The sequence below is a fragment of the Ambystoma mexicanum genome, chromosome 1p, assembly GCF_040938575.1.
Source record: "Ambystoma mexicanum isolate Mex_15411 chromosome 1p, UKY_AmexF1_1, whole genome shotgun sequence".
In the NCBI taxonomy this organism is placed as follows: Eukaryota; Metazoa; Chordata; class Amphibia; order Caudata; family Ambystomatidae; genus Ambystoma; species Ambystoma mexicanum.
The window spans coordinates 826,759,429-826,786,918 of NC_090921.1; the positions used below are offsets into that span (position 1 = coordinate 826,759,429).

Below are 27,490 nucleotides of genomic sequence, written 5' to 3' on the forward strand. Positions count from 1 at the left end.
TAGGGGGCTCCTGGCAACCCACATTCTGTACCACTAAATGCTCAAACCTATGAACATTTTAGTAAGAGCTTCAAAGAACAGACCCTGCACACAATGAAACCCTAATTAGCCCTCTATCCGTAGAGTTGGTCAGTCATTCCATGGACAACAGATGCCTAAATTGTCCAGGGGTTCTACTGGGCTAAACCTTAAGGTAATCTCCCTCTTGAAATGAGACACACCATGTCAGTCTATGAGGAAAACTGTCTTGACACGGTAAGTCACTGTACTCCTACATCCGTCCCCTTTCCTCCATACTTGTGGGACATCTCTCCGTCCTGTGGGACGGGACCGGAGCACTTTTTAAAAAGCATCCAAATTGTTTTAAAAAATGTGTCCCTCCTCTCTTTCCTGCGTGGGGCCCGGCACGTGGCCGTAACCCCGCCCACCTTGGCTCCGCCCCACGCATCACCCATCAGTCCTTTTCTCCCCTCGATCGGGGCCGGACGCACTTGCATCCTCGGAAGATTTTGTTCCCTTTTTTCCTCTGTGGATCTCGCTAGCGTTCGTTTACTAGTCTGTCTATGTCTTTGAAATTAGACTTTCCAGATTGTTCATCGTGTCACCGTCGCTTCGCGAGGGCGGATCCCCATCCTCTTTCTTTAGAGTGTTTGGGTCCGGAACACCGTTGGGACTCCTGTTTTTACTGTGACTCCCTTTCGGTCTGGGCACTTCAACGTCGGTTGGAGCAGTGGGAGGAGGTGTTCCGACGAACTCCTCCTTTGCATTTTCAGGCGTTCATCGACGAGAGGAAGAAACGCCCAGTAAGTTCTTTACTTTTCAGAGCACCCCGGCCGGGGGATACCTTTCTGGGTTCCTCTCGGTCCGGGGGGGGGGGCGTTGATCGCTCTGTCACTGGGGTTCGCCCTGAGGTGCCCGTTGGGCCTAATAATTCTACCGGAGTTTTCTCCGAGGGTCTCCGTAAGGGGCCTGTGAACACCGGAGTACGCTCCGAGGCCCCTCCTGTTGGGGCTGTTTGTAGACCCAGTTCTACTGAATCGTGGGGTACCAGAGCTCGCTCTGAGGCCTCTCTGTTGGCTTCCCTCAAAAACAAGACCGGGGTGCGCCCGAGGCCTTGGCTGGGCTGGTTGCTACCAAACGGATATTCGAGGCCCGTGCAGATAAGGCTTTTACCGGGCCTGGGTCCGAGGGCCCACGTTCAGAGGCTAAAGTTACCAACAGTTCTGAGAGGTGGGACAAGGCTTTGTCGGTGAAAGCGGTTGCTCACCGTTCCCGCTCTTGTGGTGATACCAGATCTGTTGAGGGGGCAAAGAAGCAAAGTTCTTCTTTTACCAGCAGTGCCGAGGTCCTTCCTTCGAAGGTTAATTTAGCGGTTGGTATGTCACAAAAACATTCCAGGCCTCATAGTACCGGCTCGGCCGAGGTTCCTTATGTTAAGGCTAAGATTAAGACCCCTGATCCATCGACGGGGACCCCAGCCTCACTTCCTCACGTGCCTCAGTTCCCCTCAGATAAGGACGAAATGGCGCCTGTTCCCGCCACGACCACGGCGGCCATTTTAGGTGCTACCCCTACAACTACGCCATTGGCCTCTTGTGTAGGGCGCAGTCCCTTGGGTCAACCTAAGGTCCCTTGTGAGCATCCTTACCGGCCGGTTTATGATTGGAACGCCCGGATGTCTCTTCCGCACAATGTTTCGTTACCCGCGGGGGCGGCTCCTTTGATTTATGTGGATATGTCGGTGGAGGGGCCGGTGTGGCACCCTTCCCGGTTACGTCCCTGGATTTGTCCACCTCATGAGAGGCCTCCTCAGGTTCCGAAGCAATCTCCTGAGGACGCTTTTTTCGGTACTTTTCAAGCGCTTATGCGCACCAACCCCATGAGGGAATATTTCAAAGGGCTTTTCAAGGAGATATGTCCACCTGCACCTCAGGCTCCACCCGTTCCTCTGGTGGTTCCGCCGGTGCCTCCCTTGCCTGTGGTGCCTGCCCCGGCTCTTCCGCCTGTGCCTCCATTGTCCCCAGTGGACAAGGCAGTGCCTGACATGGCTCAGCAGGATCCTGACCTGTCAGATGACCCTCAAGGCGATCAGGACAACGAGGACCTTCCCCGCTCTATCAGAGCCTTTCATCACCGGGTACTGGACATGATGAGTTTCTTAGATGTTCAGGTGCCCGAGGCACCCACTCCGCAGGAGATATCTCCGCTTCTCTTTGGGAGAGGAGCACTTCCAGTTTCAGGTGCTTCCTTTTGGCCTCAGCTCGGCGCCACGTGTCTTCACGAAGATGATGTTGGTGATTGTGGCCTATCTTCGTCTCCAGTGTATCCATGTGTATCCTTATTTGGACAACTGGCTCTGACACAGCCCTTGTCCGCTGGCAGCACCGAGCAACCTCCAGTCTCTCCTTCAGATCCTGTTCTATCTTGGGCTGTCGGTGAACTGGTGGAAATCCTCCATCTTCCTGGGTTTTCGTTGGAACACGATCGACTGCAGAGTGTATCTGACCGAGGACAGGATGGCGGATCTGTTAGCCACGTGTCAGATGTTTGCGCAGTCGGAGAGCATGTTGGCCTGGTGGTTCCAGAGGCTTCTGGGTCTCATGGCCTTCCTCTTGCTCGTCTCAAAATGAGACGGACCCAGATGGCTCTTCGGAGTTCATGGCGTCAGGCAGTGGAGATTCGGATTCCATGCGGATAATGATTCCGGATTCCATGAGAGTGGACCTGGATTGGTGGTCATCTCTCAGCAATCTGTCTGGCGGCGTGGGGTTTCAGGACCCGGTCCCCATGGTGATGATCACGACGGACTCCTCCCTTCTAGGGTGGGGTGCAACGTTAGATCTTCTTCAGGTTTCGGACCTCTGGTCGCCTCAGGACAAGCTCCTGCACATAAATCATTTGGAGCTTCTGGCGAACTTCCCAGCGCTCAGGGCATTCAGACCGCTCATTGTCAACAAGGTGGTCCACATAAGAACGGACAATGTGGTGTCAATGTATTACATAAACAAACAAGGGGGAACAAAGTCTACCCCCTTTGTGGACCTGTCCATCCAGATTTGGGAGTGGGCTGTGCTTCATGGTGTCTGGCTGCTTGTAGTGCACATCCTGGGCCAGCTGAATGTCACAGCGGATGCCCTCAGCCGGCGGACAGTGGTCAGCTACGAGTGGGAATTGAAGGCAGAGGTCCTCTCATGGATTTTCTCGCGCTGGGGCACACCGGAGGTGGACCTCTTCGCTACGGCGGCGAACAAGAAGCTTCCTCGGTATGCCTCCAGAGGGGGGCTGGGAGCCTCCTCTCTGGGGGATGCTCTCGAGATTCCATGGCACAACATGAGAGCTTACGCCTCCCCTCCTCTGCCTCGAGTTCACCGTGCAATTTGGAAGTTGAAGAACTCTGCGCGCTGTTCCCTTCTACTCATAGCCCCGTGGTGGCCGGCCAGGTTTTGGTTCTCAGAACTTCAACACCTGTCGGTGAATCCGCCGATCAGGTTACCAGTAACTCCCGATCTTCACCAAGGGGAACAACAGATGTGGCACCCCTTCCCACAATTGCTCAGCTTGGCGGCATGGTGCCTGAGTTCAAGTCTTTAGAGCATCTGAATTTGTCTGCGGATAACATGCGCATTATCCAGGCAGCCAGGAAACCCTCGGCCAGATCTCAATACAAGAGTAAATGGCTCAGGTTCTGCCATTGGTGTTTGGAGAAGAAGTTGGATCCGAGGGTGGCCACGATTGACACGGTGTTGTCCTTCGTGTCCTCCCTAGCAGAGTCAGGGGTTCATGTCCTGTCATGCAGGACTTATCTCTCAGCGGTTTCCGCTTACCTTTCTACAGACCTGTGTTCTTATTCTCTAACTAACCCAGTGGTGAAGAGGCATTTTGCTGGCTTGACACGCCTCTACCCTCCGGTTCGCAATCCGCACCCGCCATGGGACATAAATGTAGTCCTGACGGCGCTGTGTCATAAACCCTTTGAACCAATGGCTACGGTGGACCTCAAGTACTTGTCTTGGAAAGTGTCCTTTCTGGTCGCCATTACGTCAGCAAGGAGAGTGAGTGAGCTCCAGGCATTGTCGGTGGAGCATCCTTTCTTGGTCTTTCACAAGGACAAGGTAATCCTTTGGACAAACCCGGCTTTTCTACCGAAGGTGGTGACCGAATTCCATCTGAATCAGTCGATCTCCCTTCTGGTCTTTTTTCCAAACCTTGCCTCAGAGGCGGAAAGGGTTCTACACTGTCTTGATGTCCGAAGAGCTCTTAAGTTCTACCTGGATAGGACTTCTGAGCTTAGGAGTTCTTCTCAACTTTTTGTGACCTTCGGTAACCCTCAGGGCAAGCCGGCGTCTAAGGCAACTATTTCTAGGTGGATCGCCGCCTGCATCACGGAGTCTTTCACCGTGAAAGGGCTGACACCTCCTAAGGGTATCCATGCACACCTGGTGCGGGGCAAGGCAGCCGCGGTTGCTTATCAGAAATATGTCCCCTGGGAGTCCATCTACTTAGGCCTCCCCATCTGCTTTCTGTAAACATTACTGTCTTGACATGAGCTCAAGAGCTGACGCTCAGTTTGGTCAGGCTGTGCTGAAGAACCTGTTTCCGTAAGGGGTATTTCCATCCACCTGTAGTTCCTGTAAGGAGTGCTTGGGAATTTCCCACAAGTATGGAGGAAAGGGGACGGGACGTAGGAGTATTACCAGGTTACTCACCGTAGTGACCACCTTACTCCTAGTCCATAGTCCCCTTTCCTCCATACGCCCGCCCGCCGTCCCCTCTAATAAGGTTCCTCTGTTATTGCTAATGGGTCTTTGACCAGGCGATAGAAAAGGACTGATGGGCGATGCGCTGGGCGGGGTTACGTCCGCGTGCCGGGCCCCGCGCAGGAAAGAGAGGAGGCACACATTTTTAAAAAAAATGTGGATGCTTTTTACAAAGTTCTCCGGTCCCGTCCCACAGGAAGGAGAGATGTCCCACAAGTATGGAGGAAAGGGGACTATGGACTAGGAGTAAGGTGGTCACTACGGTGAGTAACCTGGTAAGTTTTCCTCCTGCTAGAGGACAGGGGTGAACCCCAGGGTTTGAAATGAAAGGACATTAAGGGGGTTATTTTAGAATGTCACATAGCACAAAAGTAAATTGTAAAAAGTGTAAACGCATTACTTTTACCCTCTAGCACACTGTGCTGCCGGCCTAAGGGCATAGGAAGGCATCAGAATGGGCATAGCATCTCACTAGGATCTATGTGATCACTGCACCCCCGTAACTGAGATGGCCGAAAATGCTGACACCAGTTACGACGTGGTGCAGTGATCATATGGATCAGTGTGCCCGCTTCCCCTGGCCTGCATTACCCCTCCCAAACCCCCCTCCACTCTACTTACCTTTAGGGCAGCACATGCAGAAGTGTGCCGCCCGCACTCTACGATCCCTGCGGTGTCAGCTCCTCTCACTAACGTGGGTTGGAGCTGATGCCGCAGGGTGCTTTTTATTATTATTATTTTTTTCCCTCACGTGTCCCCCGCTTTCCGAAATGGTAAACGGGGGACACCCCTAAAACCCCCGACCCGTGTTACTGCGCCCGGGTAGAGCGGGGGAGGGTCCCAACCCCCGCTCTGCTTGGGCGCAGTAAATGTCAACCTCATTTTGTGCACCTCCAAAGTCACAGGGACTGCGGGGGCGCACAAATGAGGCCGACATTTTTGTAAAATACCTCTGACTATGCTTTCCTCCTCCGTCTTGGGAGAGCATTTTGCTTTTCACCTGCATGAAATGTTCATGCAGGGACGTAAAACCAAAACATTCCAGGGAGTTCGCCTCTCGTTACCACCTGCTAAGGCAGATTAAATTCGAATCCATCATAAAACCTCATCTGCAAAGCGTATTTGCTGGCAGTTTTTTATTTCTCCCAAAGCGGAGAGTAAAAGTGAAGAGTAAAAGGGATTTCACCTTCATTTACTCTTTACTTATAAACTCCACTTTGGGACTGTTTAAAATGCCTTGCAGGGGACGAGCAACACGTAAGTTTAGGTGATGGTGGATCCCCACATGCAATTACATTTGTTTATAAAAATGACCCACTAAACCTGACCCACTTCCCAAAACAGACTTTCTGGTTCCACCAGTTTCCAGTGGAATCACTAATATCCCCTCAAACCTTACAGAAATTCCTGTCAGAATTAATGGAAAAAATGGTCATCTCTGATGGATTCCCTCACACGTCAATCCAAATGAGGTCCTCCCATGTTCTACAACCATAACAAGGCAGAAGTGCTCGCCACACAGAAGAATGCATCATTGCAGGTTCAACAGCTGACCAATGGGAGTTTCCTGATGTTACTACTCAACCAGTAAAATAGAGAAATGTAACGTTCTGCTCTCAAGCCCCCAAAGAAAAAACACAAAGACAGAACATGCGAAAAGCTGATACTAATAGTCCCAGATTTGAGAAAGGGGCTAGAATGACATGACCAGTTTCCTTCCCAGTTCCTTTCCCTTCTGCATATGGTTATTTATTTCCTATGTTTTATAGTGTCACATTACCACAGTATAGTTAAGGTTGCATGAGCCTTAACACAGAAAAAAAAGAGAAATCATTTTCCTTTAACATTTGACCTCATCCATGAAAAGTGTTGAGTATTATTGTGGATTTAAATATTCATTTTGCTAAGGTTCACCTTCTGATTTAAAACACCCTATTGTACATTCCCACACCAAAATTATGGGACAAGAAAAAAGGACATATTTGAATTTATACTCTACTTTATTTCGATGAAAGATGGAAGTCCAAGACGGTCCACTAACTTCATGCTGGGAAAGTCATCACAGTATCATTTACAAATATAGAAGAAATCCACCTGCATGCAGAAGTCTTTACTTGCGCTTAATATCTGATATGTTCCACTTTCACTACTCATATGTAGCATAAATCACTTTACCTTGATTAATATCAATTATGAACATTTTTTTATTTCCTCCAATATCAATCAGAAGCAGTGGTATCAGAGAAATGTTAAACTGAAAAATGTATTGCACATTTCTTGCAGTTGCTGGATATTTCCCATTAGCAATGTGTTCCCATGTGCAGTGTGGTAGGGTTGTTTTCTAGCATATGCATGTAACTGATATAACTGATACACAAGCAATGGTAGGTTGCATCAAAATCTACAGATTTGAGTTTAGGGAATATGTGCTATCAGTCTAGAATGCACAGAATATGTATTTATCTATACCACGTATCCACCCAAAATTATGATTTTCTGGGTCCTCTCACTTCAACACAATGGCCCTCATTACGACCCTGGCGGAAAGGGTTTTACGCCAGCGTAATGCATGGCGTACCTTTCCGCCTTACTACGAGTTCCCGTAGCGCCATGGTGGTTTTTTCGCCTGGTTTTTCCGGGCGGAAAAATCCATGGCGCTACGGGACCTGTTGTTAATTACGCCACCGTAATTTACGGTGGCGTAATTAACGCCTTCCCCACTCCCATTATACCCTATGGGGCAAAAATGGGAATGGGGAAGGGTAAATGGGGATTGGGGACTTACCGCCCGCCAAGGTCAGAATGGGGTGGTAAGTCCGCCAACCCCCATGGCGGAGTTGACAGCTCTGCGCCATGGACCATGGTGCAAATTGCACCATGGTCCTCCGCCAGGGTCGTAATGAGGGCCAATGTAAGTTGCAAGATTTGTCTGGTCATTTAAACATGGATCATTCTCGATGGGAATGGAAGTTGTTCAACTAAATTCTCTTTCATCCCAATATCTCTTTTTTTAAAATGAGTAGGCTTTCGCAGGTCTTGATTTATAAATGTTCTGTTAGGCTATGGAGATTGGCCACCGGTCCAGAGCCCCAGCTATTGACTGAACCTGTGAAACCACTTGTAAGGTTCAATTACTTGGCTTTGGTTGCAACTGAATGTGGGTCCTGCGCAAAAATGCTATTGGGTTCCAGTACAAATTAATCTTCCCTTGGCTTTGAATATGCTTAGAAAGCAGGATATGTTTCCCACTAACATGCTACAACATCTACTCACATTCAATTGGTTATAGATTATCGGACACTGTGCATTGGAAAATACTATTTGTTCCACACGAAATCAGATCTCATTTAGGTTTGAATATAATGAGAAAGTGCACTTCACACTACCATTTCTAAAGTATTCTAAATGGAGTCAGTCATTCTTTGCTTACTTCTCCATTTCCACTCATTCATGGGACTTAGCAAAGCAATGATTCTAGAGGGCATAGGTCTAATTACATTGGGGCTTTGTATACTGACTTTTGGATGATTGTTTTAAAGCACCGAGCCAGCGGGGATCCTCAAGGCCATGAAGTATTCCCCCCTAGTCAGCCAGGTCCCCTAGTCTCTGCTTTATCCACCACTGGGATGATTCCGTTCTGCCTCGTGTAAAATCTACTTCAGGTTCCTCTTGGACAAGGCCCATGGTCCTTTGCATCTCAAGATGACAGCCCACCTCAGCGCCCATCCAATTTCAAAGAGGTTCCCTCCTTTCTGCAGCCTTCAGAAAACTAGAGCACCCTCACCTCTTTCTTGTGGGTTTTAAGTAAAATAGGCTCTCATTTTCTCACACCATTTAAGCAATATGACCCGAGCGGCGGGGGCATTACCGAATCAGGTAATGCCCTGGGGACCATAGTTACAGGCCCGAGTGAAGCGAGGGCCTTAACGAAGGCCCTGGGGCATTACCTGAGTCGGTAATGCCCCTGCTGCGAGGTTCATATTGCTATTATTACCCCGGCCCGCATTATGTGCGTGACCGGGGCACTAAAAGCATTTTTTCTGTCCTGAAACGCTGCAGCGTTCGGGACAGGAAAAAAAAAAGAAACGACCAAGAAAATGGCCGCCATGCAAAGGGAAAATGGAGTCCATTTTCCCTTTCCATGGCGGCCATCGGGAGCGGACACGCTGGGAACAAAAGTGTTCCCAGCGCGTCCGCTCCCGAAAAAGAAAAAGAAGCATAAGGTGAGTGGGGTTGGGAGGGAGGGGAAGAAAAAAAAAAGGTACCTGCATCCCCGGCGGGGGACAATGGAAGCATCCAGCCGTGTGGAGGTGCAGAGTGGGGATGGCCCCGCTCTGAGTCTCCACACTCCTGGAGGCTGTTATCGTCCCCCACCGGGGACGCAGGAGCAAGCAGGTGGGTGGGGTGGGCAGGAGGGAGGGAAGGGAAGAAAAAACTTACCTGAGTCCCCAGCGAGGGACAAAGGCAGCCTCTCAGCTGTGGGGAGGCTCGGAGCGGGGATGGCCCTGCTTCGAGCCTCCTCATTGGCTAAGGGGCTGCCACGCCCCCCGCCGAGGACAAGGCGCTGGAATCCCGGGCGAGAATCAAAGGATTCTCGGCCGGGTAAGGACCCAGCGAGAGCCAATCAGAATGCATGTTGCATTCTGCTTGACTCTCGCCGGGTAATAATAAATATTAACATCCCAATTTCTGATAGATTAAATCTTCCCACTGGCTGGCTTTACAGCTTGAAACTCCCAAAGAACATACCCTGTAATTTCGGAGGTTCCGTCATATTTTTTCATGTAGCAGATGTGTGTTCTGACAAATTTTGACTACTTTCTGCCATACCTTGCAGGAGGAATTCTACACATCAGTGAAATATAGATATTTAAATTCCCATTATAAAGCAGAATTCAAACATATGCAGCATGAATGTGTGTGATGAAATTTAACAGAGTTATAATAATGAATATTATCTAGTCTCACTTTGTAGGGGAGACACGCACAGTTTCAGAACACTAGTCCTTTTTCAAAAGAACCTAGGCATTGTAAAGATATAACCAAAATAGGGTTTAATAGACCAAATAATGCTGATTTAAATGGTGAGCTTTATTTCTCTTGAAAAGTATACAAGAAAACCTTGTGTCAGCATAATGAATCGTTTGAGCAGATCTCATAAGCCATTTGTGAAGCTAATGATTACTATAAGTGGCTGATGTATGTCATATGTTTAAATGTTCATCACAGGATGAATAATAGGCTTCAGATAATTTTTATTTTGTTCATGTTTAATGTACACTAAGGGTATCTCCTTGAAACTACATGGCAACATTTGCAGGTGATGTGCAACAGAACACTGGTCCCCTGGTTTTCTTGCATATTTCACTACATTGTTCATAGTGGATGGAGTGATATATTATCTAGATGCCGTATTTCTACTTTTCACAGGCCTGTTATTTATGGTTTGCAGATTTTGGTAAAGTACATAATCTTTTAGTGCAGTAAAGTGCCACACTTTTTGTTCATGGTTGGGAAATAATACACCCTATAGAAACAGCTAGGCACCATTTCACCATGTTGTGCTTTAATTCCCCCAATCTCCCAATCTCTAGCTTCCTTTCAATTTCCCCCCTACAAAAGTCAACAACTCTGGCAAGCAGCAGACCTGCTCATATTTCAGAACGTGTGCTAAATATGGTAAAGGTTATTGAACATTTTGATGTAGAATAAATTATTTAGTTTTGCAATGTGTTTCCTATGGACCCAAAAAATACAGCTTTTCAGGATGCATATCTCAAAATTGCCTGCTTTGATATTTGGGATTGCAGACACATACCTAGCTCTTACTTGGAACCGGTGTACACTGCAAAACAATACCAAATCAGGTCAGCCACACTTGGATTTGGTCCATATTATTGCCTGGCCATTTTTGCTGCATTTTATGCAGCATTTTATTTTCGGGCAGCCCCCCTCCCCATTGCTGCCTGACCGCACACCCAGACCCCTTCGAAAGAACCACCCAAAATTAATTTTTTAAATGTACCCTAACTTGCCCCCCTACAAAAATGCTGCAAAAAATTCTGCCGGACGGCTATTCCGCCAAATGAAGTGAAACAGCTGCAACAAGGCAGGCGGGTCCCAAACCTGGCACTTTAAGAAAATACAATGTACATCCTCAATAGGGCTCGAGTCAACAGTAAGCATGCTGCCAGTGAGGCATGACCAACCAACCACAATTCTAAGAAGGGGGTGGAGTAGGGAGAGAGTGTGAATGGTGGTGCTAGAATGTTTCGGATCTGAGTATAAAAATAAACTTTATTAAACACTTGAAAACCATTAAAAAAAAGACACATACAATAATACATCATAGTAGAAAAAACAATCAGAGAAAATCACAATACACAGACCCGGTAACGATGCATCACATTTGCACCATGAAAACACCAGTACAAGTAATGATAGCACCTATAACGCCAAGGCATTACCTCATTGATTGATATAATGACCAACAGACACCATTATCTACTAAAACCTGTGTGGAACAAACATATTCACCCACAAAATAGGCAGAATACTATATAGAACAATACGATGTACATTTGCATAATGTATCCATGGACACATACTGCACACATACTCACTTTGCAAGAAAATAAATTGTTTTCATATTCATAAATGCTCATTAGGTCTTGAGTCACACACACACACTACATGCGGATGAAAGACATCGTAAAATTCATCTGCACTTGGTTTGGAGTCGCCAATATGCACACTTTGAATGAGGTAAGATTGCAGTCACTGTTACCAACAGACACCTCTGGGGAATAAATACATGCACCCACCATATGCAGGGAATACTATCGACACCACTAAGCGTGTGAACGTATGGACAACCACTCCGCACACACTCAAGATAGAATGTTTTTAAGAAAGCAAATTGATCGACATACCGGCCCATCAGCAGACACTCGGGATTATTCATTTCTCAAAAACAATTATCGACATATTCAGCCATGCCCAGTGGGTCACAAGTGACCCACATGCACCTTGCAGAAGAAAAACAAAACAAAAAAACAAAATTGTTAGATTAATCTGCAGTAGGTTGGGAGCCACAAATACATGCCTTACGAAAGATAGATGGAAACACAGACACCTCTGAAGAGAAGCCCCCCAATGCCCACACCTGTGAAAATACGACGACCCATTAGGGAAAAAGGCCCAGCACACCTCTTGCAAGGAGAACATGTTTTTATTCTCATAAAAGTCAAATTCGCGATAACAAGGAACTCTGCTGCCACGGAGCACTCTAACGAAACCAACATGGATGGCAGCATATAAGGGAAAAAAGTGTCACAATTGACATACATCACATAGGTTACAAATCCACACTGCTGAGTGGTGTGACCCTATACATAGGTGGCCTGCTCCCATATGGGATGCCAGGTCCTTGGTCCCAGCTCCTCCTGTCCATCTTCTTCCATGTGGGGCTCTTCTAAACATCGTCATCAGGTGCCAGTCTCGGTAATTAGCAATTAAGTGTGCAACTCATAACATTCCCTATCAGACGCCTGATGTGCATCTGGTACTGCAGACTTGGATGCATAGGCTACATTCGAGGTCATCTTATCTTGGCAAAACCCAACGCAATTCCTGAGTGCTACATTATTAACTTTCCCTCCCTGGCACCTAGCAGCACAAGTCACAGGGACCTTCAAAATTCTGTTTGTGATCTTTATAAGAAATGGGTTTCTGAACAGTTTTATGGTCTGGGATCTTGAACTAGCTGGCGCTCTGGGATGGGTCTTGAGATGGGGGCATCTGGTCACTATGCCTTAGGGTTTGGGCTGGACTGTGTCAGGCGCTTGCGCCCTCGCCTGGGGATAACTGCGTACCGGGAGTACTCTACACCCTCATGGCCTTGCTGAGCAAATTCTTTTTGAGTAACATGTGCTAACGATATGAGATAATGAAAGGTTTATGGTTCAATGTGAGCCTGGCTTGTCCCCCTCCCGCCCCAGTCTGTGTTCTGTGTCCAGGCCTACTGTACTGGCTGCAGCGCAGCACCAGGCCTCAATTTAAAGATGGCTGCTATTTTCTAAACTACGGTCGTATATAGTGCAGTCTACATCTATTCTCGCTATATCTCATTCCCAAATACAACTCCTACCACCACCTCATGACACCCATGTGCTCCTCAAGCATCAACAACACAGTATTGGGCCTTTGCCGCATTTGAAACCTCTTGGGGGCCAGGAACGATCGCTTCAGCGTCCCAACACTTTTCAACAAAAGCCTCTGCAGAGTAAACATATACAACCAACACAGAATGCAGTAAGAACAACCGTGAAATGAACAAAGTTTGGAATGAACGTATGGGCAGAGAATCCTCATGGAATGACATGGAGGACAATAGTCTCCAAGAACCTCACCACTTGCGTACCACGTGTGGGAATGTTCATATGCAGAAATGACATTCAAAGAAACAGTAAATCACAGGAATTTTAAAAAGAGGAAATCAGTGGAAAAAAACATGTTTTTACAAACGTTAATGTTAATACCTAGAAAAAGAAAGTCTACAAATGCTGGGAACATCAACGTTAATCTGCAAAAGATGACATCATGTTATGTCTACAAAGGTTGAGAATGGCAATGTTAAGGTAAGAACGCTCAGACGCCTTGAAATAATTCTCTAATACAAATAAAGTCGATCACAATACATATTAAAACCTAACTCACACTGCATCACTACTTCACACTTCACCACCAGCTTTCAATATTAGATAGCTCACTTCCATCATATAGTTAAACCAAGAGTTGTGAAGTTGGGGTGTAGCGCGAATTAAAGTTAAACTTTCAATGTGATGGACGACATTTGCATCAGGATATCCATTCATTTGGACTGCATGTTGTTACATTAGCATTGACATTCTATAGAGATTCTCTTTTTCTAGGTAGTACCCGTGAATCTTTTTTTTATTACTCCTTTGGTTTTATTTAAAGCTGTTTTTGGGAAAGCAGTTGTAAAGCAGCAGCACACTGCAGTGAGATAATGCTAAGATATGTACTGCTTAGCAGATGAACAAGAGACAAAGACCTAAGAGAGATTGAAAGAAGAGACTGGGTGGGAATCAGTAGGAAAGGGGTCAGTGTTTGGGCACAGAACTGAAAGTGGGGAAAAAGGCAATGAGTAGAAGGAGAAGCACAGAAAACAGAAGGACTTGGAAAATGGACAGAGTGAACGAGGGTAGGGAGGGGCTGGCGAAGAAGGTATGGAGAATGTCAAGAAGTCAGAGATAAAGAATCTTAAGAAACCTTGATGAGTGACGAGCCAGGGATGTCATTTAGGGGTTGCCAGGGGTCGAGCGTGCGACCTCTGAGGTCTCCCTTGCTACCTTTGTGGTCTCCCTTGCTACCCCTAAAAGAAAAAAGGTTTTTTTACACAAATTGAAGCTCCTGGGCTGTGGCCAATGCCAAGTGGACCTTTGTTTCTAGAGTGGCTGGATTTCTTGATCAGGCTTCTTAAAAAAACAGGGGGTTCCACAAGTGTAACACTTTGAGCAGTGACCCTAAATAAGAAAGAATAGGAATAACAAATAATTTGTCTTTCTGGAATTCTATACAATAATGGCAAGACTCAATAAAGGTTTATTTCAGCTACACTTCAGGGGGTGAGTCACTAAATTACTCTGTTCTTAAACACCTCAAATTCACAATGCACATAAAATACTTCAAAAAGCATTTGGAGCAGAATATGCATCCATTTCCGCAGGGGAGTTGCTAGGTCTGGAAAAGACCCGGGGCTAGGCTGATGTTGGAACTGTTGGGACTGGGGGCTAGCTAGTCTTTTGGCTGTAGCTCCTGAGATTCTATCCGGGGCTACAACCAAAAGATCAGGGGCTATAGCCCCCTTAGCCCCACCCCCCTAGCAACGCCCCTGCATTTCCGACTATGTACTTTGCTTTTCGCAAGTTTTAGTTATAGCATGTTTTTCTGCCAATACATATGGTGATTCATTCTTGTATGAAATATTTATCACGTTACAGCGATATTGTAACCATATTTTTCGTACTCTACTTAGGAACAATGCTATGTGAGACCACTTCTTGTTTTGTCAAGGGGTAAAAGGTCGTGTTCCATCGCTTCCCATGATGTCACTTAGAGGTGGGGTCAAATGACATCACTTCCTGTGATGTCATCAGAGGTCAGCAGTCATGTGATCTCACTTCCGCTACCCCTGGCATTTTGGTGGAATGACTTCCCTGTGACGAGCATAATGCAGAAGACTAATGGAAGGATAGAATCAGTGTCCTGCACGAGCGAAAGGACAAACGTCTATAAGACGTTTGGTGGAGGAATAGGGGTGAAGTGCCATATTTGTACAATATGTACAAGAAACAATTCCAAAAGCTAGAATAAGAATGCGTGGAGAAGAAAAGAGAACCATCAAAGATGACAATGTAAATAAAACACGAATACAAAGTAACCACGATCAAAAAAGAAGGGGTGACAGGTGAGGCAAGGTACCAGTTAAACAGTGTCATCTGTATCTATTTTCCCCTTCAGTAGGCACGTGAGCTGAGACGCAGCACTTCGGGTGCAGCAAATAATGAGAGAAAGAGGGGGAGGGGGTTTGAAAGGGAGTTTTAGAGGAAGTTCAAATGAAAGCTTGTAGCAAGAGGAGTCCTTAACCCATTGCAAAGCCAAAGAAGAAGGAACACTGAAAGCATAATGGCAGAGAAAAGCTGTGGTTGAACCACGTCTCTCCAAAGCAGTGAGGACGAGTGCCCCACCTTGTGTGTGCCTGAGGCGAGGGAGGATGGCCCCAAACAGGCACTGAAGGGAGAGAACGGCGACGGAACTCTAACTAGTCTCTGCATGTGGAGAGCAGAAGCTGTCAGTGCAGTCGCTGGTAAGTCGGAGACCATTGTTGTCCCCACCTGACGCTGCCCAAGCACTCGAGAGAGAGAACAAAAACAGAGGACAGAGGAGCCAGAGGAGCAGAACACCATTCCCATGGGGAGGGCATGGGGCTCCGGTGCTTGGACAAGCGGTGTAGACTCTAAGGGAAGGCTAACAGCTGAGATGAGAAGGGTGCATGCTGGAGCCCAGCAGGGCCCTGGGGTTCAGGAGTGAATGAAACGCGGCCATAAGTCACACAGCTGAGTTAAAAGGCAAGAGGAGAGGAAAATCCTTTTTTTGGAAGGAGGGGATTTTCCGTTGAATTAATTTAGAGAAAACTGTTGCAAGTTGAATTGCCCTATTTTTATGAAATTACGAAAGGGTCGGCTGGACAGAAGGAAGATTTACTTGAGAGGAAACTGTTGCAAGTTAAATGCCCTCTTTTTTAGAAAGTGGGTGATAGACCGCCATATTGAAAGATTTTATTGTGACGAAACTTTTGCAAGTTAAAATGCCTTGCTGTTAAGAAAGCGGACGAGAGACTGTCAGAGGAAAAAGAGATTCTTCACTAAAGAAGAAAGTGTGACTAAGAGAGCGGGAAGGAACCTTTTATGAAATAGATTTTTTAAGAGTATGTGTATTGTTCCCCCAAGTATTATAAAAAGCTATGCCTTACTTTTTGGTTTGACATGTTACATATTTCATTTTATATTTGTTGCAAACATACACAAATCACATGCACAGAACTCACTGAGTAAATGTTGATTTGACATTATGTATTATTATTAATTATTGTTATTATTCTATGTTTTCAGAGCATCATTGGGAGCAATAGAGCACGATAAAAGTCGCAGAGTAAAACATTGGTTGTGAGAATTTAACAATTATTCCTGTAAACATTAGGAATAGGTATCACAGCACAATGTACAAATTTGGGTGTGCACGCAATATCTAGAATCTAGGTTCAGCAAGGTGCTGTTGGTAGAGGCAGGTCTCCAGTTCTTTCCTCAACTGAATGAGAGTTGGTGCAGTCCATATTGCCACCGGAACAGAGGTCCAGAGCATGGGAGTGTAGCATGAGAAGGGCAGGTTCCTAGTTCTCCCTTACGACCCAGTCTAATTCCCAGTATGGTCGTACCATAGAAAACAGAATAGACCTACACTTGAACAATTCGTGGCTGCCTCCTTTGCACTGATATTCTGCCTTCAATGTATTTTCATAGAAAACAATGGTAAGTTATAGAGACAAGTGCACTGTCTGGCTGTACTTTGTTGGGGTTGGCTAATTTGTGTTATGGCAGGAGACCCAGATGACAAGACTATGACCCTACCATGTCAATCATTTCCAATGTCTTGTTCATGAACACCAGTGTTAAGCTGTGGAGAAAAGGTGTAGGTGGACAACTAAAAGGATCAGGATTAGGCAGATGGCACTACCAACCAACCAGCAAGGGTGGACTGGCCTATAGGCAACTCTGGAGATTCCCCAGGAGGCTTCTGCATACGGGGCCTCTTTTGTGTGGTATTTCCAAATTTTCCCATAGAAAAAGGGTTGGGCTTGCTGAAAATGTGTTATATGGGGCCACTTTGAAAAATATTTCCAGGGCCTGTTTTGGGTCCCATTCGATCCCTGCCAACCAGAATTGGCTGGCAAGAAACCAGAGTGGTTTAGATAAGTTTAAATCCCCATATGAAGAAGGGTTAAAGGAGAGCTGATCAGAGAGCTTCCTAAATACCCCCAGTGAGCAGATGCCATGCAGTGAAGCGTTGTCAGGCAGAGGTGACCCACGGAGCTGAAAGCACTGAGTGTCTTTGGCCCGAAGGAGCAACTGCTATTCGAGCATATTTACCAGAGCACAGTAAATCTGCTTTCTTGTCCTGAGAATTGTTACTTTGCCAATACATATTCTAATGGTATGCTTGCTTCTATACTTCGGGGCTGAATTTTGCCTTTTTTCACATATGGTATTTTTTTTAATGTTTTTATTTCTTTGCTATTTCCTTTGACAATCATGAGGGGCCATGATGTATTGCTGTTAGGCTAGCTTCTAACTGGTGTGGGGAGGAACACTGAACCATGGTGTGCGGGAAGGCTGGGCAACATACTGGCATTACAGGGACTGGAATCACATCTCCTGTCCACTAACCTGCCAATCATGGCAGCTTTAGGCTTTAGTCCTAGATGTGCATAATAGAAGCTTAGGGTGCTACTCAACTATGTTATTGCTAATATTGGGGACAGCATATTGCTTGACCATACCATTTTAATGCTCACTTAGCTCCACTATAGAATAAATAGACATGAATGCTAAATACAAGAGTGAGAACACTCTGTGTGTGTTTTTTTCATGAGTACACAGACGCACTGCATCACAAGTGTAAAAGTGGAATGCCGTGTACAGAAGCGATTCTGACATCTAAGGTTGACTCTTATTCCCTTGTGGTTGGTTCCTAGATGTTCTGGGGATTGGTCCACAATAATATTGTGGGGTGGGGCAATAGTGAGGTGTAACTGAATGGCTGGTAGGTTGCGTGTGAGCAAGATATGCTCTGTCCTGTCCAGTCCATGATGATTGAAGGTATTTTTTAATTTATTTAGTTCACAGCCAGGGGGCATCGAGGCGCTGTTAAGGGAATATGTCTTCATTGCATATTTATAACGCACTTGATACCCAGAGGTTTCGAAGGGTGGACCCGGGGATCGAACCTGTGTTGCTTAGTACGGTCTTGTTTTCGAAGGTGATCACGTTGCCACTGAGCTATCCTCCTGGGACGATTCAAGGTAGAATCCTTGAAGGATGATGTATACATGGGGACAAAGAGAAGGTAAGCTCTTCAGGTGGCGGCGGGGGAGGGGGGTTGATGAAAATAATGGCAAATCCATGATCCCCAGCAAGCCCAGCTATATTCTGGAGAAGTTCTCACCTGGTCTAATTGCAAATCCAACTGTGCAAACTGTGAAGGAAAGAATGAGACATGCTGGAACCTGTCTGGGACAGAGTTCATGTTAAGCAGTGGTAAAAAAAAGAAAATAAGGTTTGCTTGAAACAGAAGTGACCTATGAACTGTGAAGAAAGTAATGCTGCATGCTGGAATCTGTAGTGAACAGAACTCATGTTAAATTGTGACTAAAGAATAATACATGCTGGAATTAGTAGCGACTTCAACTACTGTTGGACTGTGAACCAAAGAATGATAATATATAAATATTTGCATGCAGGTGTCTGTAGTGAAAAGAACTACTGTTGAACTGTGATAAAAGAATAGTGCATGCTGGGCAACGTAGTAACAATACCTCCTAGGGCTACAAAGATAAGTGTGAACCAATGAAGGAAGGACTCAGTGATGTCTGGCCTGATCACTAACTAGGACGGAAGACTACTACTGTGGGGTACACAGCCACAGTCTTTTCCATCGGACTTAGCATTATCCTTATGATATAAGTGTGAACATAGATTCTTTGTGTTTAACTTTCATGCACTGATCAGCATGCAGCGGAAAATGGATGGTTGGGTTAGCCCGATCGTATAGTTTAGGGACAGGGGAGAACATGGTGTTGGCTACGGAGGGGTTGTGTTGAAAGAGCGCAATGGACGGATAGGAGAATGGGATGAAGGGAGGGCAGACAGGCACCTCTACCATTAGCACTCGCACCTCTGGTTGGGAAGTAGCTGCAGAAGGGGCGGGGATTTGAAACACGTCACGCTGACGTATACCTTCATCCCTCCGAGGACGTACATTAAATACCAGAATTGTCGGTAATAATTGGTTATTGTAACACCTGCTTGCCAAAACGCTCTGAAACCACTACCCGGAGGATGCAGCACTCTACAAAGCAACAAATATATTGCACGTGAACGTAAGTAGATCAGGTGAACCATCAGTGACGCACGACGCATTTCAAGGAAGCTAATAATGACTGCTAGAGCAGTCTCTGGTAAAATGCTGTGAAAATGGATGCAAGGACGAATAATTCCACCCTCCCCCCCCCCCATGAACTTCCCTTTCCCTCTCCCCTGCACTTGCGCGTTCTCAATGTCACTGGGCCCAGTAAAATCGTTGTTTTTGTTCTCCCTTGTTCCCCTCCCTTGCCTCTTTGCGCTCTGAAACACATGTGTATGCGCGCGATAGAAATAAAATATCAATATCAAAATATCAATTCTAAAGATGATCATTTTGTGAAAATGTAAATTAGGTACACATTTCTGTGCCATATATGGTGGGGGAAGCTCAAGAAAAATTAATCTTCATTAATTCATGTCTGTTCAATTTAATATGTGAACTCGATGTAGAGTATAGTCGTGAATGCCATTTGTTCTGGGTTCAATGCGATGAGGTGTCCCTTTTCTCCGCCCTGCGGGATCCATGATGGCTGCCTGCCTGCCGTCTAATGCTCTTCTGCTTTTTTTCCCCCCGCAGTTGGTTGTGTTCCACACCGTGAGCCGTTCCCAGCCTGTGTACTTTGTGCAGTGTGCTACGGTGGGCAGCTTCCAAGCACACTGGCAGGAGACCCTGTACAACATGTTCACCTTCGCCTGCCTCTTTCTCCTGCCCCTGCTCATCATGGTGCTCTGCTACTCCCGCATCCTCCGGGAAATATCCCGAAAAATGAAGAAAGCGTGCGGTCGGTATCCCATGTGTTTAACATCTCTCCCTTCCTCATCACCACCATACATCTCTCTTGCCTCATCTCACGTTCAGTTCCCCTCCTTTTTCTACTCTCCTGACTCCCTGACCTGACTCCCTGTTTGCCTCCCCAACAATTTTCCTCAAGATCAAAAGGTCAACCCCTTGGCTCACTTGTCTTATGTATTTATGTATTTATTTATTTATTTACTGTGCATTTGAAGGCGCTTATACATCAAGTAAATTGTGTTTCAAAGTGCCCACAGGGCAACAGGGACGGGCGTAGTTTACCGACCCATTGAACAGATAAACGAAGACAGGTTTTCAGATTATGAAAAATGTATATGTATAAGAAAAAAAAAAATACTGTAAAGGAGCCGATTTGCATATGGTCATTCAGACAGGATTTTCCTAAATGGTGTGCTGAAAGGCCAGCCTTATCTTGTAGCTCCTTCCTTCTTTTCCCTTACCAATGCCATGCTTGGTTATAGTGGAATAGGGAGATTTCCCAGCAGGCAGTGCTGAGGCAGAGTCAGTCCCCCACATTTGACTAGCTGCACCCCTGCTGACTTCCAGAGGCCCGGCATGTTGGAAATTGGCCAAATGTCCACCTTGGTTGGTCCCCATCACCCTTAGTCTGCCACTTGATTTCAGCCATCCCTCCTCTCCGCCCCTCCCTGTGTCTCAGATCTTCTCTGCGGCGTTCACTGGATGCACTCACAATAACGTTGCTCTCAGAAAATTCAAAGAAGGATTTGTTTATCAAACCAGTTGCCGACCCTGTTCTCTGATTTCCTCCAACTAGGTCATATTGAATAATGGCTGTGCCGACTGTTTTCTCTGCTCTTGGGCTTATGCTCAGCACTGCTCTCAGGGGCATTCGTGTGCATCGCCTGCTCACTTAGAGGTATTCTTGCTGGGCATGTAACTGAAGCAGGCTGTGGTGCTGGCTACATAGCTTGAGGAAACTGCAGGAGATATGAACTCCCACATATACTGATGTTGCAGGTGGGTTTATGGATTGTATTCTATGCGCTTACAGGAAACCTACACATTTAGTGCTCTAATGCTTTGCGCTCTAGGTAGCCCCTCCATAGGTCCCAGCGCATCAAATTTTTAAAAACCCTGGCACTACGAAAAGTGGTCCATGTTCCAACCCAAGCCTACGGATGCACCCTCGGTTTGATCTTTACAAAGACCACAGTTATCGACACTCAGGAACACATAGATCTCCCGTTAACATATCACTGAGCCTTACCCGTCACTACCAGCCTCCCCTGACCTGATCAGCAAGCAATGCTCGCAGCTATTCCAAGCCATTCTCACTGCCCAGATCATGCCAGTGCCATGCAGCCCTTTCCTATGTGATAAACTGCAATCTCTCAGCAATGCTGTGCCAAAAACACCAGAATTTACTAGGGATTCAGTTCCTATTACAATGGAACCGATACACCGCTAGGAATAAAAGCTGTGTGTTCAACACCTCTCTCAAATCCTGCACAGGAAAACATGTGTGGACTGAATACTGGTGGAGATGAGCACCAACTACTTCAAAGTCTCAAGCAGTACACAACTATGTTCACACAGTACACACAAAGCAATCTTCCACGTGCAAAACTCATCAAGAGCCCCCACTCTGCCTGCACGATATTCAAGATCACCTCCACACTGACATTTCTAGATCCAGCGTCCAGTAGACTATGTCACTCGGTTCAATCGGTGAACCTTTGGGATGAATATTAAGAGGCTGAAGTCCAGCTCGTCAAAGGAGATCATAATCGCAGGGTCTCGCCATTGGCATGTTCTGGAAACACGTGTCTCAATCGTTTTGGTTCAGTTCGTCAACGAGTGGACCAGGTTCAACATCTAGGGGTCAATCAGGACAATAGTCTCCCAACGAGGCCACAGATGCATAAGCAAACGAGCACATGCCTTGTGCACCAAAGTTTGCATAAGCACATGTTACATCTTCCGCAACCCGCACAGCGTGGCCATCGTCACATTCAAGCTCAGTCAACGTCTTTCACTGCAGCTGGGCTCTGTCTGGAAAAAGTCATGACAAGCTCCAGACTCGGCAGCAAAGATGCTAACGAGAGTGGGACAGTAAAATCACGTACCTACGACCCTTACTGCTCTCTATCAGTAGCAGAATAGATGGATGTATACTAATTGACCTTTTCACAATTGATCGCGGGAGAATTGACCTTCTACACAATTGATCGTGAAATGAAGGTCAATTAGGACATATATGCGGGGGAAACCCCCCACAACCCCACCACTAAATCCAAAAACCCCTGCATTCCCCCACCCCTTCCTATTATATTATTTATTACCCCAAACACACCCACACACATATATATAAAAAGTAAAATAAAGGTAAAGGTCAATTGTGCAGAAGGTCAATTAGGACCACTATTATTAGGTCAATAAGGACAAAAGGTCAATTGTAAAAGGTCAATTTGGGTAATACCGAATAGATTTCATGGAAATGCCTTTCTTACTGAGCCTTGAACCAGACTGGTTCTTCTATAAAAGAATATGTTCATGATCCCAAGCAAAGTAAATTGATTGATCCCAGATCAATGCATGAGAGAAAAGCAGGTAGAGGCTTCTCCTCCACAGTGAATCTCAGAACAAATCTACTGACATTCATTAGGAACATTAACCATCGTCTCCACTTTCTTAATTGAAGACTTATCTCTTCCCCAAGCGCAAACAGGTATTTTCATTTGGTCTTGGACTTTGAAAGCATCAAGCTATGTCTTCTGATGTAAACATGAAAATTGAGCTATATAAGAACTAAGTACCACACTGAACAGTAAAGTTGTGGATAAACGCTAAACCTTCACTATCTAAGAAATCGTTAAAAGGAGTTGACATTCAATGAACAACAATGCTCATGCTCAACAAACGCATAAGAGCAACTGATCCCAGGGGCAGTGATTCACCAAAATGCCTGGGGTAGCAGAAGTGACATCACACACCCGATGACACCACAGGAACTGACATCACATGAGTGTTGACTCTGATCACATCAGCGGAAGTGGACTCGAGAATGTAAAAAACAACAATAAGCGTTGAATAGACACTGAAGCAGGCACAACTTAAGTTATTAATAATACATTTAGTTAGTTGTCTTAGTTGTCCCATTTAGGAGGGCGGGGCCTTTATATGCCATGGGTGCAGTCATAATGTTACTGGGGCACACCAAGCAGAGCCATCATAGGCCAAAGGCATAGCATCAGTACAATTACCAATGGCCAACATCTGCCAATGATGCCAGTCATAGCATTACATATCAGGTATTGTCATCATATGCTTAATGTAGTCTCATATGCCGAGGTGCTGCCAAAATGTAGAGTCCTATGTTGCCTTGGTCTGTCGTGAAGCGTTGTGCACAGCCATATAAGACCAGGCACTGCCAGATTTTTTCACCACAGCCTCTTATGACGGGTTCATTTATCATATGACAGAGACAGGCTTACATAAACACGTACAGCACTCACATGCAAAGTGCAGCATAATACAGCCCTGTACTGTTTTGGCACGCTACATGCAACCTCATAAGGACAGGTAGCCTCCCCCCCATTCCATTTGTTGCCTGTGCTACCATCATACTCAAAGTGCAGCCTCAAATGCCTATGTACTGTCATGATATGCCACATGCAGCCACATATGGCCAGATCCTCCCCCTTTATGCTATCCAATAGGTATATGTTGTAATACGCACAGGCTCGTGCATAGGCATCTTGTGGAATGTTGATCTACGCTCAGAATCAACATTCCGCAGCAGCCGTTGAGCGAGGGGAGCCGTAGCTCAACGGCTGCTGCGGAATGTTGATTCTGAGCGTAGATCAACATTCCACAAGATGCCTATGCACGAGCCCGTGCGTATTACAACATATCCTCTTCCCTTGGATAAAAATGTTTACAAATTTTCTTAACAATGGAAAATGAAACAACATCACATGACATGTCATAAATGCCACTTACTTTAACAAATATAACCATCCAAGTAGCATAGATAATATTAAATGTACTCCACTCTTAACAAACATAATCCCTAAATCTTATGGGACGCCCACAGCTCCTACCCACACGATCCCTTTGTTGAACTGGATCAGGTTCCTGAGCCATAGCATTCTGAACTTCCACATTTACCTGTGGATCAACAGGACCTAGGATTGGTACCCCCTCTTGCTGTTCACTCCCAATGGGTTGTGACACCACAGGATTATAATCCATCGCTGTTTCCTGTGTTTCCTCCTCCCATTCCACCCCATCCTTATCCACACGTCCACATCCATCCACCGCCACACGCCTCTTACTCCAAACAGAGCCATCCTCCAAATGCACATACCCTTTTCCCACTTTAACAACCTTCCTCGAGGGCATAAAAGTGCTGTACCCTTTATGAACTAATCTAGGATTCTTCTGAACTTCCACATTTACCTGTGGATCAACAGGACCTAGGATTGGTACCCCCTCTTGCTGTTCACTCCCAATGGATTGAGACACCACAGTATACTGCTTCCATCACCACCGTAGTGGTCTTACGGCACCTGGCATTCTCCGAAAGGTGGAATATTGTGTCGCCAGACCTTAGCCTGTGGCAAAGAAAGGGAGGTTTGGGGAGCAGGTGATATGAAAGAGAAACTAGACAATAGAATGACCCAAAACAATAGGGAGTATGCCCATGATAGACAGGCATCACATGGTGGATGCAGGCCCATATGCAGGCACGCTGCCTTCAAATGGCAAGGGCAGCCTCCTGTGCCCAGATACGACCTTTCTTCTACCCGCAGCCCTTTTGCTTCTAGTGGTTGGGACACAACATCCAAGGAGCTCATGACCATATGGAATAACTGGACTTTCTTCTGTCTATACAATTACAATCATTCCCCCAATCTCGGGAGCCCAGTACATGAACACTGCTTTATTTGTATTGATGTGTTAATTCACTCTGTAAATGTTATTTCCCTCCTTCCCCAGCATTTCAAAAACGTGAAAGCAAATTGTGGGGAAACTTCATGGTCCAAAGGTTCAGTTTGTTCCATATTCAGAGAGTTTGTGATTAAGGGCCTACTTCTCGAAAAGTCACGCAAATAAATAATGCATAGAGGATGTGCTTTTTTTTTACTTTCATGACTTTGTGAGAAATGTGCAGGACAAGTTATTCACAAAGGTGACCTGCGTAGCTCCCTTGCATACAAGAGTGTCAGGCGCATGCTCGCGGCACTAAAATATAACAAGCTCGGAGCAACTAGGTGGGCGCTGGAACGTATTTCACAGTTTTTGACCTGTGGGATGGAAATGCAAGTGGGACACAGTGGGTTATACTGCTGCAGTCCCCACTTAAAAATGCATGAAGGGCGGCTAACAGTGGGCGACTACGGCATGATTTAGAGCGCCGTCTCCCTCGCCCAGCTGCATTAAAACATCGATAATATGCACTCCTATTGATTTATTTGGGAAATATTCGACCCACAGTTATTGGACAGGGTCCAGAATGAACCTGCCAGAGTCAAAGAGTATTTGGTGACGGATTGGCAGAGAAATTGGATGCGAGAGATTGGGCCCTGACCCTTCTGGAAAGTCACGCACACCGCACACGATACGTTGCACGGAGCGCATCTGCGACGAAGCCTTAGGGTTGGAAAGCTCCGTGAGGGCAGGATTGGAGACCAGACTGAGTGAATTGAGGCATGAGGGACTGCTGGGAGGGTCGGCGGGAACGTCCGGGGCAGCACCTGGGCTGACAGCGGCAGGGAGGACCAAGATCTCGCACAGGAGGTGAAGGCAGGGCTTTAAGTGGGGTAAGAAATCGAGGATGGGGGCCTCATTTTGGGGGGTGGGATGGGCGTTGCCTTGAAAATGTACACAAACCACAGTAAGGTATGCAAACATTTTATATATGTGTATGTGTACCTTACTATTGTTTGTGTAGTATGCAAGACATCTTTTATAAACATACAAATATGTAACATATTTCTATGTTTATAAAATATGTCTTGCATACTACACAAACCATAGTAAGGGACGCACATAAATATATAAGTGCTTACATTTATATATTTGTTTGCGTGCCTTACTATGGTTTGGGTACTTCAAGATGGCTTGAAAAGTGCACAAGCCATAGTGAGGTACGCACACAAATATATAGCATTTACAGCATATACAGTCAAAGGTTCAGTAAATGTCAAAAAGAGAAATACGTTCAATTATATTCAATGACAATACAGTTTTAAGAAAAAGGGTTAGTAGTTTTTAATGAAGAAAAAGATTTTCAAGTAAAGCAATGTCAAAAAATAGCAAAAGATAACATCCGGATGTTCAATATAATTGGCTGACGCGTTTCGAGGTTTCTCCTCTTCTTCTTGAGCCTAATTGAACTCTAAAACATTATAAAACAAGATGGGAACTTGACATGTTTGTACTTGAAAAAAAATTTCTTGATTAAATACTACTAACCCTTTTTCTTAAAACTGTATTGTCACTGAATATAATTGAACATATTTCTCTTTTTGACATTTACTGAATCTTTGACTGTCTATGGACAGTATATTATAGTTTGCAGGGGACGGGAGGGTCCCAAGTTCGGATCCTCTTACCTCCTTCTTTTTGTGTACTTTCCAAGCTATTTCTGTTAAACCTTTCTATGTTTATAAAAGATGGCTTGAAAAGTGCACAATTCAAACCATCTTTTATAAAGCTTTCCTGACGGACAAAGCCTGAGGCGTCTTTGTCTGTTGGCAAAGCTTTATAAAAGATGGCTTGAGTTGTGCACTTTTCAAGCCATCTTTTATAAACTTCGAAATATGTCGAGGAGTCCCCAGGTTCGCCGAGGGTTAAAGACACCTGGCCGACCTGGGGAAACAAAGGCACAGTAACTTCCTCTGGTGATCCCTCGTGCAAGGGGTCACCAGAGGAAGTTATAGTGACTTTCAGGAGTGCCAGCCAGCTACAGCGACGCTGTGGCTGGCTGACACTTCTATCAGCTTGCCTGACCTAATGGCGGGTACATCTCCCATCGCGGCTGCAGCCACAATGGGATAATGCATCCCGCCAATGTTGTGGTGGCAGGGCCCTGGCTCAAACCCACTTATAGAAGACTGCCCCGGCAGGCCCAGGCCCACTTAAAACACTAGGGGAAGGAGACCTAGTCAGTGAGCAGCGCTAGGAGCGCTGACAGACTGCGGAACCCCACTCAAGTAAGGAGGATCAGA

General features: G+C 45.9%; 1 protein-coding gene across 2 annotated transcripts in view; it reads left to right on the forward strand.

The window, feature by feature from the left end:
* LOC138581359 (gonadotropin-releasing hormone II receptor-like) overlaps window positions 1–27,490 on the forward strand; it is a 703,230-nt gene that overhangs the window by 628,495 nt on the left and 47,245 nt on the right. For both annotated transcript variants that reach the window (XM_069652638.1, XM_069652644.1), the window contains exon 3: window positions 20,058–20,262. In XM_069652638.1, the coding sequence (XP_069508739.1) occupies window positions 20,058–20,262 (205 nt within the window). The remainder of the gene's footprint in view (window positions 1–20,057; window positions 20,263–27,490) is intronic.